Source organism: Octopus sinensis, linkage group LG4, assembly GCF_006345805.1.
Source record: "Octopus sinensis linkage group LG4, ASM634580v1, whole genome shotgun sequence".
Lineage (NCBI taxonomy): Eukaryota > Metazoa > Mollusca > Cephalopoda > Octopoda > Octopodidae > Octopus > Octopus sinensis.
The window spans coordinates 12,323,396-12,342,210 of NC_043000.1; the positions used below are offsets into that span (position 1 = coordinate 12,323,396).

Sequence of the window (18,815 nt, forward strand, 5' to 3'; positions counted from 1 at the left end):
TTTTGTTTAGTGTTGGCATTACTACACTTGCTGTTTCTTGTATATGTCTTAACTTCTTCCATTATTGATAATTATATGCATGTTCTTCAGAGAAACAACTTAGAATTAAATATAGAGACAGTTTGTTTCACTAATGATTGGGAAGAAGTTGAGGCAAGATGTTGGTCAGAACTCTATGAATATGTTATTCTAGTTTAGAAATTTATGTATACAGTTACAGTGTCATTATGAAGTTGTTAGATGGTGTGCAAAGAAAGATATTCAATACAAAAACTTGTAATATACATCCCAATATCCATTTGGTAGTCATAGTAATCAGGAGTGATATAGAAACTGTAGTAAGTGGTGAGATTAAAAATATATGGATATCAAGTGTTCTGTCTAAATACCTGGACATTGCACACACATATATTACCTGGGCATTGCTTTGTACCCATGTTAGTTTACTTACAATACCATTCTGTATCTACTGACCCAGTTTCCATTTTCTGTTTCCTGTGACTTATTATTACAGCTTTCATAAATATTTTCATCAAATAGTTAGTCAGGTCATCTTAAACTAAGCCTGTAGGTATTTCATTTCCACACACTCGTACCATACACGGAACAGTACATAGATGTAATACCTAAGAAGAATTAACTACCTGTATGTTTCTATTAATTATAAAAATTAGGGTTTGGAAGGAAAGATTCTTTTAAACTTGAATTTGATCTCTCCAATTTTCTAGAATCTAGACTACCATGATTTGAACTAATTTCTTGATTTTTATCTGCTAATGAAATATCAATTTGGGTGGACCAGAAATAGCTGAAGATAAAGAGTTTATGGTGACTATTTATTAAAGGAGCCGTTAAATGAATACTTGTACATCATGAGTGATATCAGTTAAAATACCAGTGAATTCTTTCCATTTGGTAAATGCCGTGATGTATTATTTTTCGTCATCAGCACTTAGACCATTTAGTTTTGGTATCTGTTGACAATTTAAAATCTGAGCATTTTACCTATTTTGATCCCCTTTGAATTTTTTTCCCAGTCCTATTTGTTGGGTCTGTCCTAGTGTATTTAAATAATTGGTCAGTTAATAATATTTATTACATACTTTCATTTTTCAGCTAGCCTCTTTCTCTTATGATAAATATGTAATTAGTTAATGTAGTTTCTCTTTCTCTATTAGTTTTGTTCATATAGTTTTCATTGACATTCAGAGACAAAATTATATTGTGTTTGTCAGGAGTGTGCTGTAAAGATTAATGTCGGTATGTAATATGAGAATTGCACACAGGTACTTACAAGAAAAATGGTAGTTGGTGATGATATGGGAAATGAGAATAATTTTAGCATAAGACGAAGGTGTCTGGTGTCATATTTTAGAGATTGTTTGTAGCAAATATTTGAAGTAAAATTAACTTTTTTTTTCTTTTTTTTTTTTTTTTGTGTTTATAGGTGAAAAAGATGGAAGAAGCTTGGATGAACTTGAGCAGTTAATTTGGCTGCCTGGCCCTGATAACACCTTAACACCAAAAGAAATTGATCAGTTTTTGATATTAGCCAGGTTGGTTTACAGAAATTTTGTTTATAATGAACTATTCTAAATTGTCCAAAGTGTTCTTGGTCTTTTCAGCCAGCCAAAAATGTTACTGTGTTCTAGGAAAAAAATTTTTTTCTTCACATTTCACATTTTATAGAAGATGAATTCAATCTGTTGAAATTTATTTTAAAAAAAAGTTTTATTCTCTTTCCACTTGTTTGTTATGAAAACACCAGGCCAGAGTTTTCTTGTATTTAAATCAAAATACTGAATGAGACAGTGATATGATGTGGTTTCACTTGGTACACTGTCAGAAATTGCAACAATGTGAATTCCTTTTCCTCAAGGTTTCTTAGTTATTTTTTCCTTGTGTATTTTTTATTTTTATAACACCCCCCCCCCTGACCCCAAAACTTAAAAAAAAATTATGCTAGTTTCAGATTTAGTAATAGTAATTCTGATTTTGAATGTTTTTATGGTTTTTTTCTTCTTTCTTTTGAATGTAACAACTAACAGAAATGCTATAAGCACTAATATGGAGTGGACTTTGAACTAGATGTTTCAATTTCTAAATTGAAAAGCAATCTATAGTTTAAAAGTGAATTCTTTCCATTTGGTAATTGCCATGATGTTGTATTATTTTTCGTCATCAGCACTTATGCCATTTAGTTTTGGTATCTGTTGACAATTTAAAATCTGAGCATTTTACCTATTTTGATCCCCTTTGAATTTTTTTCCCAGTCCTATTTGTTGGGTCTGTCTTAGTGTATTTAAATAATTGGTCAGTTAATTAATATTTATTACATACTTAGACTAACACAGCAGCTTTTAACATGGCATGTTGGTTTGATATATATCAGATATCTAATGGAATTTAGGTTTTTGATGTTTGAAAGTCTTTTTGTTGTCAAAGTGGGTTTTTTCTTCTGAAATATATGAATATATTTTAGTTTAATACTTCCAGACTAAACATACCTGTGGTTAACTCTTATCTAGAAGACGTGTGATGAAATTACTTTCTTTTATTTAGGCATAATGTATCCATGAATACATTATCCAATGTGTCCTTTTTTATAAGACATTGAGGGGTTGCATGTGGAAGATGTGGCTACTAATTTGTAGATGGTCAATGACTACATAATAATACTTTCATTAGCTTGTCAGGCTATTTATTATGTGATCTATGAGATGTTTTCACTTGATAACCTTGCTATTGCCTATTTTCGTTATTAAAGTTTTGAGTTGATAGCATGAATAACATAAAGCACAAAAATAATTTTGAGTTTCAAATTACTTACTTCAATGGTTGAGACATTTAATACAATAGCTTCATCCACTTGACCCATAACCTAACTTTAGACAAGGACATTATATATTCAGTTTGAACTGTTGCAGGTTAGGGATTGAGAAACAAGCAATGAATTGTTTGAAGATTTTTTTTGTCCTTCTTAACAAGTGTCTTCTATAGCCTCAGACTAACCAAGGCTTTGTCTGTGAAATTTAGTAAAGAGAACCTGTGTAGAAATTCAGCATATATGTTTGTTGTTTATGGCCTAAACAAAGTGCTTTGACAAATGGAGATTGATAAAATAACTACCAGAAGTACTGGGAACAATATGACTGATTAAACCTGAACATAACTGGGTAAAGTTAGAATAACAACAGAAATGATTTAGATCAATATAGTCGTTGTAGATTATTGGAGAGTAATGTGTGTTTATTGAGCATTCTATATTACAGAATGTGTATATGTATGATGGGTGGTTGTAAAGTCGTTTTCTCGTGTGTGAAAATAGTGATGTAGATACATATATAAATAATATACAGATTAAAAAGAAAAATACACAGAGCAGACATTGAATATTGGCTCCACCTAGTGTTGATGAATCCACTCCTAGTTTATTATGATTTAGACAAGAATTTTTTTCACTTTGGTTCACAATATAAAACTCTTGTTTACCAGGTCTGTTGGTACATTTGCTCGAGCTTTGGATTGTACCAGTACTGTGAGGCAGCCAAGTCTTCATATGAGTGCAGCAGCAGCTTCAAGAGATGTCACATTGGTAAGTACTGCATTACTCTTTCATCCTTACTCCAGTCGTATGTCCAATCAACAGTCATCATTATTATCATTTTAACAGCCATTTTCCCAAGCATGTATGGGTTAGGTGGAAGTTGTTGAAGCTGAATTTCTATGGCCAGATACCCTACCTGTTGCCAACTATCAAAGGTTTCCAAGTGAGGCAATATTTCTCCATAGACAGACATGTTTCCTTCCACAAAAGATTGGAAACAGACACTGCCTGTATGATGATATATTCTTTTACAACTATCATGTAATATCACAAGGAGAGGCTGATACACATGCACACACATACACACATGAACTTTTAGTTTCTGTCTGTAGAAATGAACTTCTGTTAGTTGTGCACACTGAGGCAAAAATGTTTTGTTGTCTTTCCAGATGCACAGCTTCTTAATATCACAACTATTACCTTGTGTCTATTTTCCATCAAAGGATTTTGAGTAAAATACTTCAAGTGCATATTTCATTTCCAAATTTGTATTGATTTTGTTAAACATCAGAAGGTTAACTATCAGAACCTCTTGAATAAAACAAATGTCAAGGTACCGTCATAAATTTTATGGGGATTGTTATGTGAGGATATCTCCTGTAAAATATTAAATGTACTTACAAAATATTCTGAAAGATGATCAGAATTTAAATGTGTGTTACTGTAATGTAAATGTAATAAATCACATAATCCATATGTTTTACTTTAAAAAAAAAAATCATACCTGGGAATTAAAATATTTAAATATTACTTTTAAATAATTAAAGGACTTTTTTATGAAATAATAAGATGTGAAACCTATAGATACTAAAGAAAGTGTGTAATCATTCTGGCCAAGTGTAGTACTTGCTTCAATTTGCTTGACTAAAGTTTTGTTTGTTTCTAATGGTTTGGTTGGAAAGAGCAGTTTATGCCCATGGCATTTGTAAACCTTTCAAGACTGGTGAGATAGATGTAGTTTTCTTGAATTAGAGCTTTTAGGAAATTCTAGAGGGAGAAAGGACTGGGGAAAGTGGTCAACGTGTGGTTTTGATGGAAAGGCAGAAAAACTATCAGTGACAAGAGGGAGAGATGAGTGAGTTTGGAGGGTGTGGATGGGGGTTCCTCAAGCCCAGCTGAAGAGCATTTGTAATAGTAAAGGTAGAGTGAGATTACAGCTCATTCAAACCTGAGATTGGAATGTTGACAATCAATTGCTTGTCAATCAGTTTAGTTACTTTTTGATCAGGTTTGAATGTCTGAGTAGAAGCAGTGTTATCCAAGATGTGTGAACTATAATCCACTGTATAGGGTTATTAGTAATACAAAGGCCAGTCTTTGTAGTGTCAAGGACATGATATTATCAATAATGGTGAGGTTGAGCATCTGTTGTGACTTTGCGGGGTTTGTTTATATTTTGGGATGAAGTGTGATATTGTTTTCTTTGTGTGTAATTATTGTTCATTAAGTTGGTGAAGGAGACAATGTAAATTTGGTGTGAAGTGTGTATGTAGTTTGGTGTCATTTGTATTTTTTAAAGATGTGAGGGATCCAGATGTGCACAAATGCTCCAGTTGTTGTCACAGAAGTACACATTTGTATAATCCGTCCTTGTCTGTTAAGGGTACCACATAAATTTATCTGTATGCAGTCAAAACTTACATTGCTTTTACAGTAGTATCTTTAAAAGTGTAGTATTTGAAGCATCATTTAGTTATTACAGAGTTAACAGGAAAAAACAGAAGTAAAACAAGAAAATATTGTAATTAGTTGTTCTTGCATAGCTTTCAAACAGATTTTATTTTTGAAGTTATATTTGATTACAAATTGTACAATTAATCACCCTGCTTGAATCTCTAGATTATTTTATATATATATGTTTTAGTGGAAGGTTTAAACATTGATCATACTGTCTTTAGACTGAAGTTATTTTTGTTGGTGCTAAGTGGTGCTAAATCTTTCACAATAAGGTAACTGCTATGATGGTTTTATTTTTCGTCTCCGAATGTACCATTATCTTTGGTACCTGTTGATAAAAAATGTCTGAGCATTTTATTGTGAATTTGCAAACATAAGAATGGTTAAGTTACATAGTTTTAGGTTCAATATCGCTGCACGATACTTTAGGTTGGTGAATGCCATATGAAGGAATTCAGGTGATAGGAGCTGTGTATGCTCAAGTTTCACACATATGACTATTTTAGTAAAGTGGTGCTAATGTTTGTCATGACTATCCACCCTGTGCTTTCATAAACTTGTGTAATAAAGAAATCCCTTAGTTGAAAAACAGGAAGAATTGGCTTGAGGAAGAGCATCTGGATGGAAAATCCTGCTTCAACTAACCCTCTGTACAGACCTAGCATAGAAGAACAGATAATGAATAAAAACACACACACATACACACTATTCAAATTATCAGTAATTCTCTCTCAGCATTTCAGACCCCAGGGTGTGCATAACATCATATGACCAATCTGGCAGTTGATTTATGTATAATTTAAATTTTCACTTAAAAACATTAAACAAATTCTGTTCAAAACTAGAGCAAGGGAGACAACCTAAGTTATATGTACAGTGAAAATTGCAGAGTATTAAACAAAAATTTGTAGGATATATTCATAGAATATTTTGTAGCTGAACATATTACCATTTTACCCATTCAGCCAATTGTATGATGATATTAACATGGCACCAGGCATATCTTTATTTGAAGCAACCATAACTAAACATTGGGTATTATGCTGTACTCCATTATTTACTACAGTATTTTTTGAAGTGGTCAGAAAACCCAATACAAGATGTGTTCATTTAATGTCCACCTTTCCATGCTTACAAAGGTCAGACAAAATTCATTGAGACAAGTTTCTTGTGTTTTTTTTTATAACTGGATGCCCTTCCTACTACCAATCTTTTAAATAATGCTGTGTTTCCCTTAATGTTTTGAACACAAAACAGAACAGCAGCTAAACATGATTTCTTGGAAGACTACAAACTAGTGATACTATTTATTTGTATGACAGCAGCAGTCATTTACAACTAGTGCTTGATCTCAAGGCAATAAATGAACACAGGCATATCCCACTCATGTACAAATATACACACGATGGGTTTTCAATTTCCATTTACCAAAACCAATTACTAGTTATTGGCCAGTAGAAGACCCTTGTCCAAGGCATTGCACAAATTGAACCTAAAGCCATGTGGGTGAGGAAGCAAACATCTTAACTGCAAAACACTCTCTCCTTATGTATATATATATATTTAATGGTTTCTGTACACAGAGTTAAATGTATGCCTACTGGTGAATTTGGAGCTCCTTGTTATCATCTAGTCTACTTAACATACAGTTGTCATAAACAGTTAAATTTAGTCAACCATAACATAAATTTCTGCATTCTATCATGCATTTAAAATCCAAATATATATATTTTAACAACCCGAACCACAATCTAATTATCGTTCAGCTGTTACACTGAAGGACAGTCTGCAAAATCAGTATGATATATACTGTTGCAATAGATATATTCATTGCTTATAGTTAATTATAAGGACTAACATGCATGTTTAATCTTTACTTAGTTTAAGGTTCAAATTCCATGCAAAGTTAGCAAAACTATAAGTAAAAATTTCGAGAGCATTTCATAACAAAGATATTTCATATTTAAAAATTTAGGATACTGTGGCATGTGAGAGTACACTAAAATTTTATTGAAACAATAAAAGTGGAAGGGAGACAACCTTAATTCTATTGTAAAGTGATAAAAACGCCTTGTAATACATAAATTTATTATAGCTATGAAAAAACTTTTCTAGTGGAACTTGATAATTTTCGAGAACAGCATTCTATTCTTCAAACAATTACATCCAGATATTAATGCTTCCTTAAACAAGTCTATATATGAAGAGCTTATTTTCAAAACCAGATATATACATCAGAATAACTTTTGAGTAATTGAGGAAACGACTTGAATATATCTGATATTGATTGGAAGACTAAGATTTGTCTACTGTTTATATGGTATCTATCCCAGTTTGACCAAAAAATTTTCACATGCATTTTCACATGCATGAAGCCAGCTTGCAGATTGTGTTTTAATGGTTATCATGAAATTGACCAAACATGCACTTATACTGATTTTGAAAGTAAGTTCCTCATATAATGAACCGTCTTCAAACTGAATTAATAGCTGGGAATTTAGTAGTGTTTTTGTTGATTATCTGAGTTTATTGGTGATAGGAGTTAATGTTATATACATATAAGAAATGCATAAGCTGTATGCTAAACTAAATAAACAGTGACAAAATTTCAGAGAACACACAGGCATAAGACCAGTTCTTGGACAGACTCAGGGCAGATTTTGGAGGTAGAGGGAAATAACTGAAAAGGTTGCAAACAACGACAAAAGAACTGTGACTAACAAACAACTAATTGATTGCTTAACCAGTGCAATTAAACAAATGATCAATTAGTTAGTTGGTTTGACATTTAACCAATTGACTAATAAAGAAGTAATCCTGAACTAATGTGTGTGTGTTATTAGCATAATGACCCTCCCGAGACACAAAATTTGTTTCAACACACAAATTCACACCAAGAATTTTACAAACCAAATGCAAAAATGAAATAAAAATGCTTTATAAAATTATTGAGCATGTTGTCTAAAAGTTAAAAAGCTAAAATAGATTTCATGAGATGAGCTCAATTTGATGGAGATGGTAGTAGAGGTGATGGTTGTTATTTACTAAGTTAGTTGAGCTATAATACTCCACTGTTCTTTACTTCTCACATGTGAGGTGACTGAGGAAGGACTGGAATTGAAATAACAGCAGGTGAATCATGAGTACCATTAACAGGTGTGGTGAATTTCTGATAGATGAATTGTCTTGAATGAATTAGGTTTCAGTTGTTTACCATACTGTGTTGCTTCTAAATAGTGTATTCATTCAAGATCCTAAAATATTGAGAACATTATTAAAAATCAGTTTCTGTCAATATACAATGTTAGATGCCCCTCCTATTGACAACCCTCACCTTTTTCCAAGCTAGGTACAATTTCACTTTGGGAGAAAGGAAACTAGTAGCCTTTTTTGATGATGATGGTAGAGGTGGTACCTATGCACCATCATTTCGTGATGTCGAGACAGTGGTATGCATACTTGCCCCCCCCCCCTAAATATATATAAATATATATATACACATATATATTGGCACTTGTGTACCGGTAATACATGAAAAACAACATTTGAGCGTGGGTGTTACCAGTGCCGCTGGACTGGCTCCTGTGCAGGTGACATGTAAAAATACCATTTCATCATGGCCGTTGCCAGTATAGCCTGACTGACTCTTGTGCCAGTGGCACGTAAAAGCACCCACTACACTCTCGGAGTGGTTGGCATTAGGAAGGGCATCCAGTTAGAGACTCTGCCAGATCAGATTGGAGCCTAGTGCAGCCATCTGGCTCACCAGTCCCCAGTCAAACCGTCCAACCCATGCCAGCATGGAAATATACATACAGTCAGATGTTCTGCAACAGGCTTCATGTGTGTGTATTCATTTGTTTCCTTTGATGTCTGTTTTTCCATGTTAACTTGGTTTAGACAGGAAATTATGGATGGAGCCTTGCTTGTGGATAATCATCACTATTTATTGCTATGCCTAGCATATTATCCCAAACATTCATATGTGCACATGCATGCACACATGTACATAAATTCTTCCAGTTTCTGCATACCAGATTACTTCAAGGGACACTTTTTGACTTAGCTATTGAAGATGCTTGTCCAGAGTGCTATGCAATGGGAAGTTGTTATGGTTCCTATCTTTCTGAGAAGAAAAGGAAGTATGGTATTGGAAAGATCAGAGCAGTGCAGTCAGAAAGTGGGATTTTGAACTGGTAGATTTACGTGTTTCAATGAGAAGATGGTGGAAGATGTGGGAGAGTAGCCTCCTAGTTAGAGGCTCCATAGCACTCAGCCATATACAACCAAGTACTTATAAATGAGCTTGGTGCAATGCCTTTCTTTATATTAACAACACAACAACCATCACCTGGCCTAAGTCACAGTACCACATTACCTAAAGCTTCTGCTACACAACCTCCAACATTCTCTATTGTATCATTTGCTGACTTTGAAGTACCTTACATTGCAAAACAGGCTTGTCACATTGCTATTAACTTTTGTGAGCATGCATTAAAAACTGACCAACTTGTCATCACTCATTTCAACAGATTGAGCTATTCCATTACCCATTTATCAGTGTGTGGCATCTCCACACATAATGGATCCATGTGCTCAAAGAATTGCAACAATGATTCATATTGACTCAGAATTTTTTTTTCTTATTCCTTCTGTCCCTACATCTCTTTAGTTCATTAATCCCATTCTTATCCTTAAGCTCTCCTCTCACCTAATTTTCCATCTCATCTTCACCTACTTTTCATTTCTTTCCTTCTCTCTCCTACTACTTCTTGTATTCCCCATCAGTTGCAGCCAGTTTCTCTAGCAGATTCTAAGACTTGTTTTTCATTTGCACACACACACACACCTATATATACTTACATATATACATGCAAACATGTTTATGTAAGCCAATGTATATATGATTCTTTTACTTGTTCAAATCATTGGACCGAAGCCATACTGGGGGTTTTAGCTGAACAAATCAACTGTAGTCCTCTCCCACCCTTGTTTTAATTTTTTTTTTCTTTTTGACACATGGTACATATTCTATCAGTCTCTTAGCCGATCCACTAGGTTTAGGGGATGTAAACAAACCAACGCTGCTTGTCAAGCAGTGGTGCGGAACAAACACAAAGATATGCATATGCAAAGACAAATGCACAAACATTTATACAGACATAGATAAACATGTGAAAAAATATATTTGTGGTGCAAAAATGGATTTTTTTTTATAAAGATTCCTTTGTAACTACCCAGTTTCAGGTTAATATCACTGTGCTACATCTTTGCAATTTGTCAGTTTGTATAGCCCTTCCCTAACCAGTGCCTTCTCAGTGAATTACCGAAAAAATCTGGTGTGTGTGTGCATGTAATTTCTGCTTAAGTGCTGATGTTGATATTTTTGTTGAATTTACAATGGTATAGTTATGTGTATTAGAAAACTTGTGAAATAAAAGATTCCTCTACTTGATAAATAGAAAAGGGCTGGCAATAGGAAGAGCTTTTGGCCGTAAAATCTTGTCTCAACTAAATCTCCATCCAAATGCACGCTGGCATGGAAAAACAAACATCAAATAAGTGAAAGTGTGTGTCAATAGATTTTACACATACACTGGTGCAGGCATGGTCATGTGATTAAAGAGCTTGCTTCCCAACAATGTGGTCTCTGGTCCAGGTTCACTGTGTGGTCTTTTGGGCTAGTGTCTTCTATTATAGATGTAGACTGATCAAAACATCGTGACAGGATTTGGTTGACGAGAACTAGAAGAACTGTCTGTGTGTATGCGTCTTGTTTTGACATTGTGTAATGGTTGCAAATGAGCAATGTTGTTCAGTTCTAGTCTTCTTTGAAAAACTTGTCTGGCCATAAAGAAATTCTACCTGGAAACAAATGAGGGCTGGTGACAAGAATTGCATGCAACTGTAGAAAACCTGCTTCAACAAAATTTTGTCTTGGCCCATGAAAGAGTGAACATTAGACAGTGATGATGACATACATAAATATCTATATATATATAAAGCCATACATGTATGTGCATATATATATGTATGTTCATGTACATATGTGTAATGCTTATTTTTTTTTAAGTGTAATTTTGGAAGCATCAACAGTTTACATTAGGTATTATAGAATTGACTTGGAAAACTAGTAGAATTCAAAACGATGTGCTGAACTTGAGCAATAACACATGTTCTTGTATAGTTTTGAAACTGATCATATTTTTGAGGTGATACTTTCTACACTTTCTCATTTTGTGTAATATAGTCTAGTTTGTCTATGTATATCTTTGGAAGACAGACAGTGATTGCAGTTCAGATATTTTAAATGTAAAGACCAGAGTATTTGTGCTGTTTAACTAAATCCTTCACAAGATAACTGCTATGATGGTTTTATTTTTCGTCTCTGAATGTACCATTTACTTTGGTACTTGTTGATAAAAAATGTCTGAACATTTTATTGTGAATTTGCAAACATAAAAATGATTAAGTTACATTTTATTGTGAATTTCCAAGGATTATCTTAGCTGTGCAGTTAAGAAGTTCGCTTTGCAATTATGCAGTTTTAGCATTGTTTCCACTGCTACTCTTGACATAGATGTCTTCTCTAGCCCCAGTTTGACCAATGCTATGTGAGTGAATTTGGCAGACAAACTGTTGTTTGTCCCTTCTTGTTTGGCATTATGTACTGTTTGTGACCAAACATCATTATTATGCAAAAAAAGGATTCCTGGATGAGTGTTTGGAACAGAAATAAGGAAGAACTTATAAGGATTCCTTATATTAATCAAAGCATTTATGAATTAATTCAATTCACAATGGAAGTAAATGAATTGGAACTTCCTTTCCTGGACATTTTGGTTATAAAGGAAAATGAGAGTATTGCAACTAATCTCTGCTGCAAATATATGAACACATTCCAATACTGAGACCTTAGATTTTGCCATCCATCTCATATTTAAAAGAAATATTCCATTTAATTTGGTTAAATGTACATGTGTAATAGTTATAGACACAGATGAAATATGACTGGAAGAACCAAAAATATTCTTCTGGACACCTGAAAAACTTAGTAAATAATGTCATAATCAAAGCAAAGCAAATACCCCTTACTTGCAGACAGACTGGAATTTGTTTGAAGGGGAAGACGTAAATAAAAACATTCCATTTGTAGTCAGCCACAATTCCAAAAGCTACATTGTTGCCGCTGCCAGTACCGCCTGACTGGCCCTCGTGCCGGTGGCATGTAAAAGCACCCACTACACTTTCGGAGTGGTTGGTGTTAAGAAGGGCATCCAGCTGTAGAAACTCTGCCTGATCAGATTGGAGTCTGGTGTAGCCATCTGGTTCGCCAGACCTCAGTGAAATCGTCCAACCCATGTTAGCATGGAAAGGGAAAATGGACGTTTAACGATGATGATGATGACATCGTCTTGCATTCAGCCAAATTGATACCTTCCATTTTGACAACAATCTTCAAATCTAAGAAAAATAGTTACAAATTATTTGCAGCAAACACAACCACCAAATCTTGAAAGACTCTTAACAAAGGTGAAATTTACATATATTTATAAATTGTCAAAGATAGTTAAATTCTTATGAGATATGGAACAGTGATTCCAAATCACTAACTGGCAAATTTATTGACAAAGAAAAATTCCACCTCATAAAGATATGTGAAAACAGCACCCACCCTCCCAAAATTAAGTAATATAGAAGTGGGAGAGAAGATAATGAAACCAATGCTTTAGAGAATATAGAAGCCAACTGTAGTCTTCTATAAATTTCTAGGAGAATCCTCCACAGTGCATTAGAAATTTGGAACGGAATGAAACTACAAAACTTAGAATGCTTACTGACAAGACACACATACTTTCTTGCATTCCAAATAAACTAATTTGGTTTCATTCCTTAACACAACCTGCAGGAGAAGACCACGAATATGTCTTAATTTTTAGTTTTCCATGGTCTTAGTTTAATGTTGGTGGGAGGGTACTTTCAAAGAGAATTTTTCTAATACCTGCAATGACAAATCAAACGTAGATTTTGCCACATTATGAAACTAACAATTAAGGGGAGAGTGGCAGCCCAAGTCACAGAACTGTAAGAAACAAGGAAACAAATGCACCTCATTTTGTTGTTTCTCATCACAATCTAACAGAAGATATAATGACCAGCAATAAAACAATTGGCTGTGTGAAACAAAACCAAGGGTGATAAATGCTTGCTCATTAGCATTAATTTCTGCATGGAATGTGTTAATTATTGTGGCTAATCAATTGTTGGAATATGGATTATAGACTGGTTATAGATTGTTTTATCTCTGATTCATTGTTTTCAATTGAAGTACTCTCATCCAACCAAAAGAGAACAGCTCTTTATAAGGTGTGACTGAATGAAAGAATAGTGGAGACTTCATGAATTATTTGTTAGTTAGAAAATCATCTATTGATGAAGGGTATACTTATACAAAACAATACATTCTACTTTTATTTGTCTATTATGCAGACCTAGAGGCCTCAATAGTTTCACTAAGAGAAGTAGAAGCGTTCAGATCCTATGGACGTGGTTGTGTATAATCTAGTTTAGACTATCTTTGTCTTATAATCTGTTAAGATTTTTATATTGTGATGTCTTTTTCCTTTGCTGTTACATTGAATAAATAAATGTTTGTTGTTTTCCTGTCTTGCTTTGGTTTCTCAACCCCTTGGAGTGGTAGGGGTGCTGCCATTCTAATATACGATATGTCTTGGGCATTTTTAGCCCTAGTGAAGCCTGTTCCCCTCCATGTCTGACCACAGCCACCGCGCACACAAAAAGAATAAGAGAGTGAAAAAGAACCAACTCCAGTACATGACTGGTACTTTATTATCAGCCTTGAAATGCAAAGTTGATTTTAGTGGGATTTGAACTCTGTGCGTAGAGAGCCAGTGTGATTGATAACTTCAAAGCTGTCTATCCAACACTCTAACAACTTTGCCATCTGACTGCCTTAAATGTGAGGATAAATAAAGAGATCTTTCTAGAGAATTTGAAAATAAGAAGCCAAAGCAATAAGGCAAAATTATAACGGATAAAAAGCTTGTCATCAGTTAACATTCTTGTTTATATGTGGCATAATCACAAGTTACTGCCATGGCTCAGTCCTCAGTCAACCCTGATCAAGCAGATCTATAATCACCAGATTCATTATATCTCTCCTTTTTGAAGTTCAAGCAACCTCATTGAAAATTCCCAATTGGTTTGCCCAACAATTGGCAAATTCTACCTAACAGTTATGATTTATACATGAGGAATAGAGGAACGACTAGATGAACTTTCTAAATCTATAGCAGCTTCATTAGGGAGAGAGAATCCTAAATCAGAAATTTCTAAAGACAAATTTACATTAACCACTCTGAATAGAAAGAAAGAAACAATTTAGGGAATGTTCTCCATGAAAAACCAATTCCTTTTTACTGGGCCAGTCAAAATATTTGTAATTTACAATTATGAGAGCTAACACTTAGATACATTATGACAGGGTTTTCGTAAATTGATGTTGAGTAGGGGTTCCAGGCTTACCTGTGTAAACATGGCAATTTGAATGGAAAATGTCAGTTAAGTTCTATATCTGTTTCCCCCAAGGATGCATTCTTTGATTCTCATTTACACATTGTTACATATTTTTCTATAAAATGTTAATAGACATGTGCATGTCACAAGTGTCATTGTTACATGCACCTGTCTCCATTTAACATTTTCCTATAAACCTTGATGTATACATATAGATTTACTCATTCACTTCATATATAATTCTTATTCTTGTTTTACCTGTTTTAATTGACTTTATTGATTTTAGTTGAATGTTTATAAATTATCATAGATCTTTCAGTGAGTGTAATTCTTTTGGTTTTAGTTATGATTGTGTATAAAATGGTGACACCATCTTTGTTTAATTTTTTAAGCTAAGTATTCATTTGTTAGTTTTGTTAGGCTCAGGTATGGCTGTGGTTAGAAGTTTACTTCCCAAACACACATCTTCAGGTTCAGGCCCATTTCTGTAACCACCGGCCAACAAATACTTGTGAGTGGGTTTGGTAAGGGAAACTGAAAGAAGCACATTGTGTGTGTGCGTTACTGTTTGCTTGCCTTCACTTCATGTGATAAATATGAATGAATGTCACCAAGATGCAAGTGGTGTCCTTCATTTCCAATCTTCCATGGAAACAGTGGTGTGTTTGTTGGTAATGAGGTGACATCCATCTGTAGAAAATTTGCCTTGACAGATTCCATCCAACCCATATGAGTTTGGAAAAGTGGGTGTTAAATAGTGATGCTGGTGTTAATCACAGACATGTCTTTAACAGTATTTCTGATTTCTTAGGGGTGATTTAAGTTTAATTGAATAATGCATGATGCAATAAAGATTTCAAACATGTCTGCTGTACATATTGAATATTCCAATGTTAATCAGTTTATCTACAGTTGAATTTTGTTTTTCCACTTTTTGTCTAAATCTTAGAGTTAAATGATGAATACTGAATCTGTTTTTTTTTTTAAGTTATAGTTATCTCAATAGGTGTTATTTACCATCAACACCTGATTGTGTTCTCTTGTCTAAATAGTAACATGAACAGTTTTTTTTTTAAACCAGTAATAATAAAGAATTTATTTGATGGTTTGTAAGATGCACCTCCTTTTCTTTTTTTTTAACCATCAAAAATATAATCTTGGGTCTTATATGTAAAGTTGAGCTTCTCATAAGCTAATTTTGTCCCAGGTGTCCAACATACACTGCTGAAATTAGGATGCATCTGATATGCTGTGCAACTTTTATGCTATCAAATATGGTATATTGCTGGTATTTCTATTCATTCATAACTGAGCTGTTTACACGTAGTTGGTTTAGCAATTAGTTTCATGTATAAAATATGCGAAGTTTTAACATTGTTGCTTCTCTCTAAAATTTTATGTTATCTTTTTTCAGTTTCATGCCATGGATACTTTACATAGAAGTGGCTATGACATAGCTAAAGCTGTTACGAGTTTGGTACCACAAGGTGGTCCTGTACTGTGTCGGGATGAAATGGAAGAATGGTCTGCATCTGAAGCTAATCTATTTGAAGAAGCACTAGATAAATATGGCAAAGACTTCAATGATATAAGGCAAGATTTTGTAAGTATTCCTTTTTCTTGTTTTTCATTCTATAATTCTATATTATTACGATATATTTTATACTCACTTGAAGGGGTGATATTTTGTTGGTTTAGTTTTTTTTTATGAGCTGAAGTTAGGATGTTAGTTGCCAAACGAGCTGAGTATAATGCACTAGTTTTGATATATAATAGATTTTATAATTGACCAGTATTCTAGTACCTTTAAATCACACTGTATCATGTATAATTATATATACTGTCTTGAAGATCTTATATCTAATATACATGCGATCATGAACACTTAGTTTTTGTTTTGTAGTTTTTATTTCATCATCATCATCCTTGTTTAATGTCCACCTTCAATGCTATGTTGTGATGTCTTTTGATGTCTTTTTCCTTTGCTGTTACATTGAATAAATGTTTGTTGTTTTCCTGCCTTGCTTTGGTTTCTCAACTCCTTGATGGAGTGGTAGGGGTGCTGCCATTCTAATATACGATATGTCTTGGGCATTTTTAGCCCTAGTGAAGCCTGTTCCCCTCCATGTCTGACCACGGCCACCGCGCACACAAAAAGAATAAGAGAGTGAAAAAGAACCAACTCCAGTACATGACTGGTACTTTATTATCAGCCTTGAAAGGCAAAGTTGATTTTAGTGGGATTTGAACTCTGTGCATTGAGAGCCAGTGTGATTGATAACTTCAATGGGTGGGACATTTTCATTTTTATTATTATGGCTTTACATCCATTTTGTCATTCATGACGTGGTTTTAGAAATTTAAGTTACTTTCAAAGTATGTGGTGTTTCGTTTCATCACACATTGCTTAGACTTATTAAGTTTTTGACTGAGCTGTTTGGTGTGAGTTGTAGCAAGGCATTCTCTAATTTGTAATTCAGTTCATTTATTTGTAGAGAAAACAGGAATGCCATGACATTTATTGAGGGGCTGATACTTTATCCTTTGATCAAGTGATACCTTGCTGTAAATATGAGAACATTCACTGTATCATAGTCCAACATAGCTTGTCCTGTTGTTCTTAATTATCAAACTTTGACAATTGATTAATATATAATTGTATTAACATTTTGGATTTTAAGGTAGTGTATTTGGTATAAAGATTAGACTTGTATCGCTGAAGCAGAATGTTAAAACAAAAATGTTATAGAAATACAACACGTTCATTAATGTAAGCTGGTGTTTGTATGTATGTTTGCTCTCTGCTTAGATAATGTTTACATCACACTAAAGCTGTAAAATTAATGTTTTTTGTAATGGTAATGTATGGGCAATATTTTAGCTATTTCTTTCTGACAAGTATCAATTCTTATCTGGTAAAAATTTGACTTGGCATGTATTTTTAAAGCTGCCTTTTCAGTAACTCTATCTTTTCAAGTGTTTTTTTTTTTAAATTTTATTTTGGGAATAAAAACATCTCATTTTGAATATTGTAGAAAGAACTTTCTCTAATGAGCATTTTGGGACAGTCTCAATCTGTTCTTAAATTCCTTTCATTTGTAAACTCTTTAGTGTTGGATAGAATGTCTTGCTGTTTTCATTTTGGTTCTCTGCTGTGAATTGAAACATTGCTGATATCAACTTTTCTTGCCATCCCTTTGAGTGTCAAATTATCAGATCCACTTCTCCTGTAATTCAAAAGCCAGTCCATGTCACATTAAGTCATGCTGATTTGTCTGGGAAATCACTTTCAAGGCACATGTAACTTGATTATTCATCCCATTTACATGCTAATTTCACAAGACCAATTAAAGGCTCACCATAAACTAATGGAGAATCCATTTCTACTGTGACATTTTTTTAAAGTTAAACAGTTGTGCATCAAGGTTGTACAACATAACATACATACATATATTAATGGTTTTCATTTGTATAGTATCCTGAGGGATTTCTTGTTTGTGTTCTAAAATTACATAATCCTTTTTTTTTTTTTTTTCAAGCTGCCTTGGAAGTCATTAAAAAGTATCATTGAATATTATTATATGTGGAAAACAACAGACAGATATGTACAGCAAGTAAGTATGCACATATATTTTTTTTTATAATAGTTTCTGTTACCATCTATGAGGTTGTAAAAATTATTTATAGTGAAATGTGTAACTGAAAGTTGATAATGTGGAATTTTCTTCAATATGTATTTGGGAGAAAGAGATAGATAAGAATCTAGGAAATTAGACTTAAATTGTTTAGCATGAGAAGTTGTTACTTTTCCAAAATCTTGTTCTATTCTAATGTCTATGCAGAGAGAATTAAGGAGTAGAATTGAGTAAGTTATAGTTTTAATTTTCTGGATCCTTAAGATATTATATTTTCTTTTACAGAAAAGAATAAAAGCTGCTGAAGCTGAAAGTAAGCTAAAGCAGGTTTACATTCCCAACTAGTAAGTACTGTTATG

The 18,815-nt window shown here is 33.5% G+C and overlaps 1 protein-coding gene across 1 annotated transcript in view; it reads left to right on the plus strand.

Annotated features, from left to right (window-relative positions):
* The window catches only part of LOC115210243 (metastasis-associated protein MTA3), a 58,413-nt gene that overhangs the window by 10,477 nt on the left and 29,121 nt on the right, over positions 1–18,815 (plus strand). Inside the window, exons 5-9 of the mRNA XM_036502677.1 lie at positions 1,448–1,556; positions 3,496–3,595; positions 16,236–16,424; positions 18,361–18,435; positions 18,742–18,800. Coding sequence (XP_036358570.1) covers positions 1,448–1,556; positions 3,496–3,595; positions 16,236–16,424; positions 18,361–18,435; positions 18,742–18,800 — 532 coding nt within the window. The remainder of the gene's footprint in view (positions 1–1,447; positions 1,557–3,495; positions 3,596–16,235; positions 16,425–18,360; positions 18,436–18,741; positions 18,801–18,815) is intronic.